At 36.3% G+C, this 17,501-nt stretch overlaps 1 protein-coding gene across 1 annotated transcript in view; it reads left to right on the top strand.

Annotated features, from left to right (window-relative positions):
* Positions 1 to 5,295, top strand: part of LOC100216354 (uncharacterized) — an 80,720-nt gene extending 75,425 nt beyond the window's left edge. Inside the window, exon 3 of the mRNA NM_001142369.1 lies at positions 5,032 to 5,295. Coding sequence (NP_001135841.1) covers positions 5,032 to 5,240 — 209 coding nt within the window. The 3' untranslated portion in view covers positions 5,241 to 5,295. The remainder of the gene's footprint in view (positions 1 to 5,031) is intronic.
* Positions 5,296 to 17,501: the final 12,206 nt, after the last annotated feature.

The raw sequence follows: 17,501 nt of genomic DNA, 5'->3' as shown, positions 1-17,501 counted from the left end.
AAACACTGCCAGCCATGCGGTAGTCAAAGAAGAACTGCCGCAGGCTCCTATGAAACGATATAACATTACATTTATTAATATTTAGAAGCAGGACATTTCCCCTCGACCACGACACAAGAGCATCCAAATTCCGATTCCTCCTGGGACCTCACACATGAAAATAATTTTACATCATCGGCGTATATGAGTATGCGCGAATGCTTAACACAGGAAACTAGATCATTAATATAAAGACAAAAAAGAAGTGGCCCCAAGTGCGATCCTTGAGGGACACCTGAGGTAACACTGACTATAGACGAGATACAATCATTAAAACGAACCGCCTGGGAACGACCAGAAAGGTACGACGCTAAAAGAGAGTGAAAGACACCACGAAGATTGGTGAGCGTGGATCTTCCTTTATTAAAACCATGCTGCTCGTCCACAAGCCGAAGGGTGAGAGTACTAGCAAGCTCTTTCGTTATTAAGGCATCTAGTACCTTGGGTAAACAGCTAATAATGGAAATGGGCCTGTAATTGGCAACATTCTGTCTGTCACGCGACTTGTAGACAGGCAGAATGTATGAGAGCTTAAAGCTACTAGGGAAGATTCCGCAAGACAGGATCTTATTAAAGAGTTCGACTACGGATTTCTCAAGGACCAACCAGCAGCACCTGACGAAGTGAGCTGGAATGCCATCTGGACCAGGATTCGCGTTGAGCTTAAGGCCTTGAACAATCGAGCGCACCTTAAGCGGGTTGGCTAGAAATCTTGGAACAGGCTCCAAGTCATCGCAGCGGCCAAGAATAGACGCAAAGTCGCTACTGTACACAGATAAGAAGTGAGAAGAAAGCGCATTTGATATCGACAATTCATCGTACGCAAAGCTGCTACCTGAGTACATGTACGCAGGAAGACCTGATTCATTACGCAATCCCTTGACATAGAACCGGAAGGCACGAATGTTGTATTTGATATTGGCCTCGGTGGCCTCAATAAAAGCACGATACTTCGACCTAGATAAGCAAACGCAAATAGCTCTCAATCGCTTAAATTCAATTTCGAGAAAGGAATCTCTAGATTCATTCCAAAGACTATGAATTCTTTTTTTATCACAGATCGCAGAGATAAGTTCACCGTCATACCAGTTAGGATATATGTATTGGAACGCTGTCCAGTGAAGGGAACCTGATTCTCAATAATATTATTTACACTTTTATAAAAACTATCTACAACAGAATCAATGTTGTCACCTTCAAGGACAGCATCCCAATTTACAAGAGAGAGTGAAAGGTTAATCGCGCCATAGTCAGCCGCATAAAAATTACGCTTACGTACTTTACAAACATTTAACGACGGACGAGACGAAGAGATTTGCAGGAGATGAGCTGCGTGATGAGAGTCCAGAGGGATAATGGGGTCCTGAAGATCCAAAGATGATACTAAGCCATCTAGGGCAAACAGTAGGTCCAGCGAATAGCCCTTGCTCTCCAGTGAAGGCAGGTGTTGGGTGAGGCTGAAATATGAGAACGCTGAGCAGATGTGCTCTGCTGAGAGTCTTAGGCCTGGTTCGAGATAGGCAGTGGTTGTGAACACCAGCGGGTCAGCACTCCAGGTCATGTTAGGAAGATTATAATCACTCAAAATGACAAAACGGTGGTCTATAAATTTATTGGCCAGATTATCGACACAGTCAGCATGCTCCTTGTAAAGGGAGCTTTCAGACCTCGGTTGAAAATAACAAGCACACAAGATGATTTTCATAGATGGTAGTCTGATGAATAGGTGCTCTATTGATGGCGCCAAGTTTATCCTATGGGCAATAATGGAGTTCCTGATAGCGATGAGCACTCAACTTCCATGTGAAACAGCAGATGCAGATAGATTACGGTCACATCTGTAGATGCTGTAGTTCCTTAGGCCCAGTTCGCTGGAAGAAAAATCTGGCTGCACCCATGTTTTCGTTAGAACAACAACATCAGGAAGAAAGGATAGCTGAGTAAAACTAGATCTAAAGAGAGACACCTTATAATGGCTGCAGACTGAATGGACATTTTAATAGTATAAAAGGATCTTCTTACCCTCTACAGACTTTCGACTGCTTAGTTTTTTGAGTTGCCAGAGTTGTGGCCCCCAGAGCTCTTCCTGACATCTACCAGGGTAGGAGTGCCATGAATGAATCTAACGGATCTTATGTGAGTTCAGATTAGCACGGTTATGTGCGTTCGCCTCAGCCCGAAGTCTCTTGAACAGCTCTCTTTGATACTGTGTGCGATCAGCAGCCGCCTCTACACCATCACTGATAAGCTTACTGTTGTTAATAACCCTCTGGGCTTCAAACTGAGATCCAAACCTGGCCAGGACAGGAGGTACAGTGTTGTGGGCTGATGGTTTAGCGAATCTTCTGACTGTCAAGTTGCTCAAGTTCAAGTTGGAGATCCTGGCCAGGTACTGCCGCACCTTTACCAGGTCAGGGGTGTCATCAACAGGCACGTTGTAGATCATCACATTGCAGGAGCGACTCATGCGGTCCTGAAGCTCGCTTGTCAGGTCAACAGTGGATTGAGATGCTAAGGAAGAGATACCATTCCTGATAATCTGAGTCGATGAAGAAGGCCAAGAAGGACAAGCGGGGTTGTTAGAGCTTTGACGAGCCAAATCCTCAACAGCCTGCATTCTGGACTGTAGGCTAGTAATTTCAAGACGAATTTCACTGATGCTGGAGTCATTCTTACTAATTCTAGTGTTGAAATCCGTAAGCTTGAAGTCGATTGCAGCCAGAGACGACTTGATGTCTGCACAATTAATCTGGAGTGCCTTTTTAAACTCTTCCAAAAGGCTCACTGACTGAACATCCCCTCCGACAGCACTGGACAACTTCTTAACTGGACTGACCGTCTCATGGGAGGCAACACTGGCAACAGGTGGAGCACAGATGTAGCAGATCAGCTTCTCCTGAGCATGATCAAGTGTGTTGCACTTGGTCAAGACTGCACAATCATGATGGAAACAATGATTACAGATGATGCAGATCCAGCTAGGGGTGCCAAAACACTGGCAATTCTCCAGATCACAGGCAGAGAAGTGACTTCTGCCACATCTGAGCTTGGACACATTGGAGTCGTCCAGCAGAGTTGTCATAACGGGGCAAGTGAAATGTGACACTCAAAACCACCACAGAGGCACAAAACACAGTAGGCACTCGTACAGCTGGCAAGCAACAAGGCGCAACCCGGATCCGACACAATTCAAGAAAGAAAACAGCGTTGGGCGATCCACTGGGGCAGACCACAACGTTTGCACAGACACTGATCGTAGGTGTGTGGAAGCTCATACGTCGCGAAAGATAAAGATGGCGACCGCGCTGGCTCCGCTTGCAGGTTAAGCCACTACTACAGACGAGACAGCAGAAGCCACTCACTGTTGCGCTCACGAGGTCACCGAGGAGATCAGGCCGAAGCAAGAAATGCACTGCGATGACGGGACAGGCAACGGGCAGCTTCACGGTCGCCGGGAACTGGGTCCGACTCTCGAAAAGGAGCTCGCAACGGCACAGCACCACATGGTCGGGAAGATGATATGAGGATCAGCACTATACACCTCAGTCACTCCCGGGGCGACCAAAACAAATTGACAGGGACATTCGGGCCACCAAAAAGCACTCGTTGGAGATAGAGTTAATTTAAAATCTGGGAGAAAAAGTCCCGAAAAATTATAAAAATAGCGGAGCTGGTTACCAGCACAACTAGTCCAGCTGAGAGCGCCTTCTATCTCGCAAACGATTATTTTTTTCGAATCCCCACACTCTGCTGGAAACTACATTTCTTCTGAACAAAATGAGACTAGGTAGAGGTCAATCAGTTGATCCCAGCTTGAGAAACGTTGCAGTACTCATGATAAAATATGAATTTATACATTTAATTATTTTAGAAGAATTTGTAGCTTAAATTATTTAAAATCATAGGCGGGTACACGGCAGCGGTTTTCCCAATTCCGTTCATCCTCCTGTTTTCATGGTCAAAACAAAAACAAACAAGTTATTGTAATACTAGACCACAAACATTAAAATAATACAGATGTACATGTATATGTGCGTGCGAATGCGTGTGTGAATATTATGTCGTGCGTGTACAAGTGTGTGTATGCAGCAGACACAACCCTATCAAAATTAATCACATGACTTTATGACACAAAATGTCACGTAACATACAGACATCACCATAAAGCCACGTTATATGTCGTTACATCGTGCATCATTAAGTCACGTGATATTTCATGTCGTGCATCATGAATTTACGTGACATGTCATATAAGAATTTTAAGCAGTAAATGACATAAAATTGCATAGATATCCGTAATTAATTTTTCGCCGAACATTCCATCTACTTAAACGAAATGAAAGCCGCGAAGGTATTTCGGACCTCAAAATTGCATAAAAATCCCTAATCGACATTTAGTTAACCATAACGCCCACTTAAACACGATCTTAACCAGCCAAACTATTCTTACTTACCTTTCACCACGATACACTCATACATCTCCACCATTTTAGCTAAATCTGTCATGTGTTTTCTCCAAGTTTAGAAGATATGCAAGTGCCTTATGCGAAAAGCAAAGCATTTTGCTTTTAGCGATGTTACATTATGCATTTAATACGTTATTCTACTATAGTTTGTCTGTTTAAAACTGTTGGAGAGTTTGGATTAATAAACAACGCTGTGAGGTTTAAAATAATGAGTAGTATATTAAAAGGCTTGAGAGCCTATATTCGGCGGCATGTCTATTTACAAATGAATCTCGCAGTCGAGAGAGGTAAATGCGAGTCAGCCGCTGCCGCTGCGCCCAAGTCAGACTATAGGTACTCGGGTAGGGAGCGCAGGCACTCATACATGTGTAAGTGTGCATATAATTTATAGGCAATCTTTGCGATCCTTGTACTCTTTATGTAATGGATGTAAAACAATCTAGTTTGTTATGGTGTATTCCGCAATATAGAATGTACATAATTTACCAAAAATAATAATACTTACAAATTCTAATTGTTTTCACAGTGCCAGCTAATACCCGAGTGATTCGAAGTTGCGGTTGGGATGAATCTAATTATAAAGGAAAATGCTATCAGCGTGGTGGATTTGGTGGAAGACAAGAAGTATGTTCCTGTACTAGTGACTTTTGCAATGGCGCAACGAACTATACTCCTTCAAACGTTTTATTTTACTTTTGTATTCTGCATATTATTTTATTATCAATTGCTGTTTAATATGAAAACATATAATCAAATTATTTAGCAAAATAAAGTCTCGAATCAAAGAAATTGAAAAAAATTAAGTGAAAAATGTTTGCGTCCGATATTTCCATAAAGCACCTGCACTTCCTAATTCGCACTAAGAAACTTCCGATTTCTCGTCCCATTGGCCCTAAAGCCACATCCTACATTTCCTTAGAATACTAATCGCGTCATTTGGAGTCTATTGACTGTTCTTCTCTGGCTGTTTTCCTAGGAATTTTACCTTGGTCATGAGGATGTTTTTCAATGAGGTTGAAATTATCATAAAAATTTTCTTGTCTAAAACGACGGTTCGTCTACCAGGTGGACCCTTGAATTTAATTTGATAATGACTCAATTCCCCGAACAAGGCCGTAATTGGGGTTAGTTGTTATGTACTCTGGGTTACGAAGGAAATTACTAAGGATGTTAGGAAGTCGCGTACTACTGCTGAATACCAGACATCTGAATGAATCAATCTAACGTCCTGGAAAGGTAACGCACTCGATTTGGGTACTGCCACAAACGGTTCTAAATTTATTCTATACCTTTTCTCCTGGTCTACGAGCGTTGTGCTCGATATTGAAAGGTAAATGACTCTCCCAGTGTAAACGCCTCTGCTAAACGTATCTGCCAGTCGTCAAGTTTTCCTCCTGTATCTAACTTCTTGTTCTGCTACTTCGCATATAATTCATCTACGCCCTACTGATGATCACCTGATAATCACCTGATAATCGTATGTTCATCATGCCAAAACATCAGCTATTTATCACCTGATTGTTGTCAGATTATCGTTTATATATTATCTTATAAAACACTATATTATAATAATCAATTTAGTATAACTGTAATTAATTTACAATTTAAAGAAATTAAACATAAAAGAAAATAAATAAAAGAAATAAATGTTTCCCCACTCAAGGATTGAATTCAGATCCTCAGCGTGACAATCCATTACACTAGTACCTTAGCTATTTACACTATTATAGAAACCTAGAAGTTTTATTCGACTTCTATCTCACAACAGATAGATTTCGTTTGTATTCATACAAATTCCAAGAGAAAATATTTATATAAATTATGTGTTTATATATATATATATATATATATATATATATATATATACTAGTGGGGCTTCGCCCCCCTGCTCGCTTCGCTCGCTAACCCCCCCCCCATTTTAGTTTCTATGTGAAATTTTGGGAAATATAAATCTAAATGAAACGTGATTCAGAATTTTTTTTAAATTAATTCTAATTTTTCCTTTTCCGACTCCTAATTTGTAGCTGCCACCATCTATAATTAATTCATAAGGTCTCTAACAGATGTAGCTGGAGACTTGCGAGTTATGATATGCAACATGCAATCCAAAATGAAAAGAATTAAAATCAATTTTAAAACGATTTTCAATAAATTCAACTCCTAATGATATAATCTCACATCACTGTTAGACTATTTCACACAAAATTACAATTAATAATAAATGATATAACACACAAAAATATTTTTTTTAAAGTATTAGTTTATGTTTATACAGCTGAGTTTCAAAAACGAGGTTCTCAGAATAAAAAAAAATTATCAATGGCATGGACTGGTATAGCTTCAATATTACTCATAAAAGGAATAACGAATCATAGAACTTTTCGTTTACCTTTAAATTTGATATATTTGAAAATTGCATTTTTACAATTTGAATCTGATAAAGAAAAATTATGGAAAGCAGATTTAATTATTTGGGATGAACCTTCTATGATTCATAAAAAAGCTCTAAAAATAGTTGATTTAACTTTAAGTGATCTATGTGATACTAACAATCCTTTCGTGAATGAATTAATAGTTTTAGGAGGAGACTTTTATCAAATTTTACCTGTTGTAAAGAATATTCAAGTTTATACTTGAATTTCACGAATGTACATGTTTTTTTTTTAATTTTAGTATACGAAATATTTTTGATTTAATTATATGATAGCTGTATCCACAAATATTTGAAAATGGAGTGGAATCTAATTCAAATTCTTTTAGTTTAATAGAAAACGAAGCACATGAAAACTTTTTGCGAGCATTAAATAATCGAATGGAACAACATGAATTAGAACAAGTAAATTATGAACGTTATTTGAATGATTCGATCAAAGAATACGATAAAAATCAATTAAAAAGATAACATTCACAAATTTAATTTTTGGAAATATTTCGTGATTAAGTAAAATAACATCAAAATTTACAAAACAATTATTACTTTTATATTTGTATCAGTTATTGTTTCATGACGTCATAAAATTATATACAATATTTTTATGCAATAACAGAAAAAAAAAATAATAATCGCGCCTGAAGTACATTCTATTATGACTCTAATACCGTATGAAAATTTAGGAATAAAACCACTTTGAGTTGTTATAAATTTGAACCAGGAAGAAAAATCTTGTCGGACAAAGATTTTTATGGTATATGGTGCGCTCTGAATTCAATGGAGGCATCTATTTGGGCATTGGGCCCAAAATAAAAAAAAAATAGAGAATTTATTTTCCAGTAAAATGATTTTTTTGAAAGATAACCTTGATTTTCTCGTAGCTGAGGTCTGATTTACGTTAAAAAACTAAGTCGCGCATCAATTTTCCAAACGAGTATGAAGATATTAACGATAAAATGTCAAAAATTAATTTCGGCCCATGAATTTTTTGAAGACTACAAAAGAAAGTTGATTTCCCCTAGTGAAAATTTTGTTACATAGCCCGACGACAAATGACGACACAGATCCTGTTATTGATTGATTTCATGAATTTTGAGCATTAAGGCTTTTTCACACTCACTCGTGGCTTCTTGAACAGCATTTTGAGGCCGCACTGCTTATTAAGTCTAATAGGTACATATGGCTTGCAGTTAATGAATAACCCTAAAACGAATAAACAAAGCCGCACCGTCGAACATTTTGGCGAGCGCTTTGCCTCGCTCTCCTATGTGGGTAAAATGTGGCAGAAAAAGCTCGCGCACTGAAGACTTTACTTTACTAAGACTTGTTGAGAATGCTTAGAGTGTCGTATCCTACTCTGGATATAACCTCCATACCTAATGTTAAAATTTTTCCGCAAGTACAGAAAGAAATATCGGGCTGTCTCGCATATCTGCAGATCATTGTTTCACTCTCTTTTTAGCCAAATTGCTTGAGCTATTCTAAATGGTGAGAGAATTCTAGTAGTATTGCACGTTAAGCGACAAGGCAAGCCTTTTCTCTAACAGTTCCAAAATTGAGCATGAATATTCAAATTTTCCGAGTAAAACGATTAATAGAATCTTATTCTCAAAGACCATGGGTCATTTACTTTTCTGTTTACTGTGTGGGCGGAAAAATATTTTACGTTTGACGGTGTCCGCAAAAAAGCGTTGATTTTTTGCTTCCTCCTAGAGAAAGATTTGTAATAGTAAAATTTTGAGTTTCGTCAAAACTTCTAGAAAATACTTTTTGGTGTGTTAGAAGTTCAAATCACGTGTTTTTAGAAAATGTCCGTATAGATGTGTGTGTATGTATACCGTAATATTTCTGGAACTACTCCGTCAATATCATTAAAATTTGACATGCACGTATATTTTTGAATTCTGAATTCGGGAAAAACATTTATTTTTTATTTTTCTAACTATTTTTTTATGGCCAATTTTTGATTTTTGAAAAATACTATTTTGCGTTTTTTTCAATCATCCCATCGTTACAAACAATTCAGCTAATATGCATTTGAAAGAGAATAAAATTACCTACTTTTACCCGTTTGTACTCGGGATCGACCGCTTTGTTCGGCAGATAAAATGAAAAAGGTGATTTTTTTTTTTAATTCATATCTCTGAAACTAAACATCATAACCTCACGAAAAAAATCATGTCGATGGATCACGTGTCAAACTATATCCCATTAAAATTACAACTCAAGTTACTTGACTACTTATTTTTTCAGTAAAAAATCGAAAACTGGAAAAAATGAGTTTTTTTTTGTGCCTCGATTACGTAAGATTACATTATTTTATGTGTCTTGGCTAAGTTTATTGCGCAGCTTTCAAACCCCTATGGTTCTTAAGATATCAAAGTTTCAATTTTTTTTTTGAAAATTTTTTGATTCCTTATATCTCTAAAACAATGCAGTCAAATGCTGATTCATCATAAAAAAAGCTATTTGCTGCTAAAATTTTAAACGATTTCGTCGAGCGGTTCTCAAGTAAAGAACTAAAATGTAAAAACTGATTTTTCTCAAAACTTTTTCTTCCTCTTATAGGGGTGTCGTTGCACTTCGTTAAAGTCCCTCCCTATGAATTATCCCTATGCAACATGTTTTGAGAGTAGAATTATACGGCACAATATATATTTGTTTTTTTATAGTAAAATTATGCGTAAGTTTTTTTAGATTACAATCTTATTCTCTTAATACGATAACTTTATTTTTACAGAGTTATCCTTTCATCAATCTTCTTTTTCGCGATTTTGAGAGATTTCGATCGGATTTTTCTGATTATTATATATCTTTTGCTATAAGAAAATTGCTCCTACAGCAAAATAATTAAGCTTTGAAATATTTAATATAGCATTTACATACTGTATTTTAAAACAATATTTTATTTATTGGAACAATAAATTTCGTTGGAGAAAGCTACGTGCCAATGAATTGGCAGCGGTTTTTTATTTGTCAAGTTCGAAAATCTTTAGAATTGCTTTTCTGTAAAGAGAGACTGTTCTTATAGCACAGAACATGCTTTTGCTTGTTCCATTGTGTGGTCGATGATTAGAATTTTTTCTCTACGGCTGTCCGAGTCTCACGCCCAGTTTTTTAAACATTTTGTAGCTAAACAGAACTTAGGTTTTAAGTTCCTAATAGATAGAGTGATTTCGGAGCATAGCACATGACAGTATGTTTTTCTTTGCCTTTACTGCATGGGCGTGGGTAGAACGGTTTTCTCTGCCCAAAAAATAGGCTAGAAAAGGCATTTTAGCAAAATTTTCTACACTTAAACCCGCCTATTGGCACCGAATAATCCATGACCTAATTCCTTTTCCTTGATTTCCAGATTTCCTTGATGACCTGGGAATTCTCCGATTACTCAGTGAATTAAAAGTATCAAAGAACTCCGTTCCAATGTCAAATTATAAGGCTTTCTTTGAGGATAATTAAATAAAAATAAATGTCTATAAAAAGTAGAGTGACGCAGAAAAATTCGTAGCGCCTAGTTGTAGCTCGTGCGCAGATGTTCTGCGCTATCGAATAAAAAATTCGAGGGAAAGTTCACCATCTCCGATTAAGTTTTCGCTGCAGCTTGTAATGCCGAGAGTTGCTTAGCGTCTAACTAGTGCACGTACGCAGGTGTTCTGCGCTGACGCTTTGAAAAATTTGTTAGAGAAGTCGCAGAGAAGCTTTTGCAACGAGAGATAGACCACGTGCTAAGGAAGATACCTTTTGCTAAGGCTACGTAGACATATTCGTTGCTTCCAAGGACCACGAGTAGCATCTGCAACACCTGCGACAACTACTAGATGCCCTACGCCAAGCAAACCTCAAATAAAATGCATCCAAATGCACTTTTGGACAACTACAAGCTTTGTTTTTAGGTTACCAAGTCCCCAAGAAAGGTTTCCAACCACCACCAGCCGAAGTAGATGCTATCAAAAGCTACCCACAGCCAAACATCGCAACGGAGCTACGTCGCTTCCTCGGTGTACACAACTACTAGAGGCGCTGTCTGCAGGTAACCAAACAACACCACATGACTTTCTTAAGGGTCTCCTCAAGAAAGCCAAGCTGCCATGAACCTCCGGGGTAAAGCGGGCATTCCAGCGCGGTAAGGACAGCATTGCTGATGCAGTCTGCATCACTTTCTTCAGCCCAGATGCACCCTTGGCTCTCAGGACCAACTTATCGGACGTAGCGCTCAGAGCCGCTCTCGGGCAGCAATAGTCAGATTGTACCTGGCGGACTCGTGGCTTTATCTTTTAGAAGCTGAATGACACACAGAAACACTACAGCACCTATGACAGAGAGCTGTTAGCGGTGTACGAGGCTATCAAGCACTTCGAATGGATGCTTCAAGGACGTTCTTTCATCATCCACACAGATCATCGCCCTCTCGCCGATGTTGCGACTCAATCTGCTGACAAAGCGTCACTCAGACAAGCACGACACCTTGAATACATCGTCTGATTCAACACCAAGTTGAAGTAGTAGCAGACGCTTTATCCAGGGCGATCCCCGAGGACTTAGAGAAATCAACAAAGTCAGAAAAAGTAACGAAGTCCCACACAGCAACGATTAACATACCGATGACACTTGATGCGGCAACGATAGAAGAGACACAAGAGGCTGACGCCCAATTACTCATACTTTGCACCAACTCCAGTTTTAACTCGCAACAACTGCAGATAGATGAATATAATGTATACTGCGACATTTGCTTGAACATCGTCAGGCCCAATTTTTTGTCAGTTATACGTCGGAAGGCCTTTTACATTGTCTATGGTCTAGCACATCCAGGAGGAAGAGCTACGACCTACACCCTAGCACAGAAATTCGTTTGGCCTGGTATACGTAAGGATGCTATCGGCTGGGCGAAGCAGTGCGAGCCATGCCAATTCTCTAAAGTCAGAAGATACAACCGTGAAGTATTTGGAAAATTCAAGGAGCCAGAAAATTGCTTCGAACACATCCACGTGGATCTAATCAAGCTACCACTAATTCGAGGTATGCGATATTGTCAAAATATCATCGACAGTTTTTCACGCTGGCCCATGGCGATTCCGCTATCCAACATACAAACCACGACAATCGTCAAAGCTCTAATGAACCACTGGATCTGCTTCTATGGCACACCGCTCTTCATAACCTCAGACCAAGATACACAGTTTAAGTCAAAGCAGTTTGGAGAACTAGCACAACTGCTAGGAACGAAGCTGATACATACAACGTCCTATCATCCTCAGTCCAATGGAATGGGAGAAAGATTTCACAGGACCCTCAAGGTAGCCCTACGCTGTTGCCCGTATTCCTGGATGGACTGTCTACCCATGGTACTTCTAGGCCTACGATTCGAAGTTCTGCTCGAGCGCCACTCTCGCCCAAGCCACCAAGCAATACGTACGTCGATTGTGTCTAGGCAACGTGCCTTAATTATTCGTTCTCTTCAGTGAATAAATACTTTGTAACTTTACTTAATCAACAGTGTTATGTCGTCAGTCGATGATCCTCGCAGATCTCTCCGAGTCTGAAAACTCGCTGTTTCTGTGGGCTCGCCTCTTTTCTCGCGAATCTTGCTCTCATCTCTTGCCCAATTGGCTACGCTGTTGCCGCGCGCGTCTTTATGCTTGCTCTCTCTCTCTCTCTCTCTCTCTCTCTCTCTCTCTCTCTCTCTCTGTTACTCTATCTCTCTCTCTCTCACTCACACTCATTAATGACATTCGCTTTCTCTGTCACAGCTGAGATACAAGTTCGCGTCCGCGACATGCGTTCCCGGAAAACTCTCCTTTGCTGTCTTTTCCTGGAAGTGGCCGTTGCTCCTTGTAGCTCTGCCGTACCCTCGAATTCCTCTTCTCTCCTCGATGCCTCTGCCGATGTCCGCTTGCACAAAAACAAAATACACACATGCGTCAATAATTGCAAACGCAATTATTATGTATTCGGAAAAGGCCTTGCGACGGACAACGAACCGTCGCATATTAGACCTGTGAAATTTCTCAAAATTTATATGTTGCTTTTCATAGCATATTCTGTAACAGTCTTTCTTTACGCCGCTGCCGTTTGAACGTGCTAATGCTAATTTATATATATATATATATATATATATATATATATATGTGTGTGTGGCTGTGTGTGCGTGTGCGTGTGTGTGTGTGCGTGTGTGTGACTGTAATGGAACATTCTCGGACCCAAATTTTAAATTCTTTTAACAGATAGAGGATGCGATTTTCTATCATTTAAAAGAGTTAACACTAAGTTGAAATACAAATCTAATTGTTATTAACATTTAAAAGTTTTCTGGGATTCCCAGAAAATTTGATGAATTTTTATTTTTATCTAATGGCGGATTCTGTATATATAGTGTATTTGAGCGCAAAAAGTTCGTTTAGAAAAGTATGAAGTGATATATAACGTTATTTTGAAAATTTAGTATAGGCCTTGTGTAGAATACAGTATATTCAGTATATGTAGTGAATTAGAGGACAAAAAGTTCGTTTAGAAAACTATGAAGTTTAATATGAGGTTTTTTAAGAAATGTAGGCTAAGCGTAGTGTAGAATATACTATATTCAATATATATAGTGTATTTGAACGCAACAAGTTCGTTTAATAACGTATGAACTGTAATATGAAGGTTCTTAAAAAATTTAGGCTAGGCGTAGTGTAGAATATAGTATATTCAATATATATAGTGAATTTGAGCGCAAAAAGTTCGTTTAAAAACGTATGAACTGTAATATAGGTTTTTTAAGAAATTAAGGCTATGCGTAGTGTAGAATATAGTATATTAATTATATATAGTGAGTTTGAGCGCAACAAGTTCGTTTAAGAACGTATGAACTGTAATATGAGGTTTTTTAAAAAATTTAGGCTAGGCGTAGTGTAGTATATAGTATATTGAATATATATTGTGAGTTTGAGCGCAAAAAGTTCGTTTAGAAAAGTATGAAGTTTAATATGAGGTTTTTCAAGAAATTTAGGCTAGGCGTAGTGTAGAATATAGTATATTCAATAAATTTAGTGTATTTGAGCGCAAAAAGTTCGTTTAGAAAAGTATGAAGTTTAATATGAGGTTTTTTAAGAAATTTAGGCTAAGCGTAGTGTAGGATATACTATATTTAATATATATATATATATATATATGTGTGTGTGGCTGTGTGTGCGTGTGCGTGTGTGTGTGTGCGTGTGTGTGACTGTAATGGAACATTCTCGGACCCAAATTTTAAATTCTTTTAACAGATAGAGGATGCGATTTTCTATCATTTAAAAGAGTTAACACTAAGTTGAAATACAAATCTAATTGTTATTAACATTTAAAAGTTTTCTGGGATTCCCAGAAAATTTGATGAATTTTTATTTTTATCTAATGGCGGATTCTGTATATATAGTGTATTTGAGCGCAAAAAGTTCGTTTAGAAAAGTATGAAGTGATATATAACGTTATTTTGAAAATTTAGTATAGGCCTTGTGTAGAATACAGTATATTCAGTATATGTAGTGAATTAGAGGACAAAAAGTTCGTTTAGAAAACTATGAAGTTTAATATGAGGTTTTTTAAGAAATGTAGGCTAAGCGTAGTGTAGAATATACTATATTCAATATATATAGTGTATTTGAACGCAACAAGTTCGTTTAATAACGTATGAACTGTAATATGAAGGTTCTTAAAAAATTTAGGCTAGGCGTAGTGTAGAATATAGTATATTCAATATATATAGTGAATTTGAGCGCAAAAAGTTCGTTTAAAAACGTATGAACTGTAATATAGGTTTTTTAAGAAATTAAGGCTATGCGTAGTGTAGAATATAGTATATTAATTATATATAGTGAGTTTGAGCGCAACAAGTTCGTTTAAGAACGTATGAACTGTAATATGAGGTTTTTTAAAAAATTTAGGCTAGGCGTAGTGTAGTATATAGTATATTGAATATATATTGTGAGTTTGAGCGCAAAAAGTTCGTTTAGAAAAGTATGAAGTTTAATATGAGGTTTTTCAAGAAATTTAGGCTAGGCGTAGTGTAGAATATAGTATATTCAATAAATTTAGTGTATTTGAGCGCAAAAAGTTCGTTTAGAAAAGTATGAAGTTTAATATGAGGTTTTTTAAGAAATTTAGGCTAAGCGTAGTGTAGGATATACTATATTTAATATATATATATATATATATATATATATATATATATATATATATATATATATAGTGTATTTGAACGCAACAAGTTCGTTTAAATACGTATGAACTGTAATATAGGATTTTTTAGAAATTTAGGCTAGGCGTCGTGTAGAATATAGTATAGTCATTATATATAGTGAGTTTGATCGCAAAAAGTTCGATTAAAAAAGTATGAACTGTAATATGGTTTTTTTTAAGAAATTTAGGCTAGGCGTAGTGTAGAATATAGTATATTCAATATATATAGTGAATTTGAGAGCAAAAAGTCAATATATATAGTGAGTTTGAACGCAAAAAGTTCGTTTAGAAAAGTATGAAGTGATATATAAAGTTATTTTGAAAATTTAGTATAGGCCTTGTGTAGAATACAGTATATTCAATATATATAGTGAATTTGAGCGCAAAAAGTTCGTTTAAAAACGTATGAACAGTAATGTAGGTTTTTTAAGAAATTAAGGCTAGGCGTAGTGTAGAATATAGTATATTCAGTATATGTAGTGAATTAGCGCACAAAAAGTTCGTTCAGAAAAGTTTGAAGTGTAATATAGGTTTTTTAAAAAATTTTGACTAGGCGTAATGTAGAATATAGTATATTCAATATATATAGTGAATTTGAGCGCAAAAAGTTCGTTTAGAAAAGTATGAAGTGATATATAAAGTTATTTTGAAAATTTAGTATAGGCCTTGTGTAGAATACAGTATATTCAGTATATGTAGTGAATTAGAGGACAAAAAGTTCGTTTAGAAAAGTTTGAAGTGTAATGTAGGTTTTTTAAGAAATTAAGGCTAGGCGTAGTGTAGAATATAGTATATTCAGTATATGTAGTGAATTAGCGCACAAAAAGTTCGTTCAGAAAAGTATGAAGTGTAATATGAGGTTTTTTAAATAATTTAGGCTAGGCGTAGTGTAGAATATAGTATATTCAATATATATAGTGAATTTGAGCGCAAAAAGTTCGTTTAAAAACGTATGAACTGTAATGTAGGTTTTTTTAAGAAATTAAGGCTAGGCGTAGTGTAGAATATAGTATATTCAGTATATGTAGTGAATTAGCGCACAAAAAGTTCGTTCAGAAAAATTTGAAGTGTAATATGAGGTTTTTTAAAAAATTTCGGCTAGGCGTAATGTAGAATATAATATATTCAATATATATAGTGAGTTTGAACGCAAAAAGTTCGTTTAAAAAAGTATGAACTGTAATATGACGTTTTTTAAGAAATTTAGGATAGGCATAGTGTAGAATATAGTATATTCAGTATATGTAGTGAATTAGCGCATAAAAAGTTCGTTCAGAAAAGTATGAAATGTAATATGAGGTTTTTTAAATAATTTAGGCTAGGCGTAGTGTAGAATATAATATATTCAATATATATAGTGAGTTTGAACGCAAAAAGTTCGTTTAAAAAAGTGTGAACGGTAATATGACGTTTTTTAAGAAATTTAGGATAGGCGTAGTGTAGAATATAGTATATTCAATATATATTGTGAGTTTGAACGCAAAAACTTTGTTCGAAAAAGTATGAAGTGATATATAAAGTTATATTGAAAATTTTGTATAGGCCTTGTGTAGAATACAGTATATTCAGTATATATAGTGTATTTGAACGCAAAAAGATCGTTTAGAAAAGTATGAGGTTTTTTAAGAAATTTAGGCTAAGCGTAGTGTAGAATATACTATATTCAATATATATAGTGTATTTGAACGCAACAAGTTCGTTTAATAACGTATGAACTGTAAAATGTGGTTTTTTAAGAAATTTAGGCTAGGCGTAGTGTAGAATATAGTATATTAATTATATATAGTGAATTTGAGAGCAAAAAGTTCGTTTAGAAAAGTATGAAGTGTAATATGATATTTTAAAGAAATTTAGGCTAGGCGTAGTGTAGAATATAGTATATTCAATATATATAGTGAATTTGAGCGCAAGAAGTTCGTTTAAAAACGTATGAACTGTAATGTAGGTTTTTTCAGAAATTAAGACTATTTGTAGTGTAGAATATAGTATATTCAGTATATGTAGTGCATTAACGGACAAAAAGTTCGTTCAGAAAAGTATGAAGTGTAATATGAGGTTTTTTAAATAATTTAGGCTAGGCGTAGTGTAGAATATAGTATATTCAATATATATAGTGAATTTGAGCGCAAAAAGTTCGTTTACAAACGTATGAACTGTAATGTAGGTTTTTTAAGAAATTAAGGCTAGGTGTAGTGTAGAATATAGTATATTCAGTATATATAGTGAATTTGAGAGCAAAAAGTTCGTTTAGAAAAGTATGAATTGTAATATGAAATTTTAAAGAAATTTAGGCTAGGCGTAGTGTAGAATATAGTATATTCAATATATATAGTGAATTTGAGCGCAAGAAGTTCGTTTAAAAA

This window comes from Nasonia vitripennis (genome assembly GCF_009193385.2).
Source record: "Nasonia vitripennis strain AsymCx chromosome 4 unlocalized genomic scaffold, Nvit_psr_1.1 chr4_random0009, whole genome shotgun sequence".
Lineage (NCBI taxonomy): Eukaryota > Metazoa > Arthropoda > Insecta > Hymenoptera > Pteromalidae > Nasonia > Nasonia vitripennis.
This window is presented reverse-complemented; position numbering and strand designations above follow the sequence as displayed.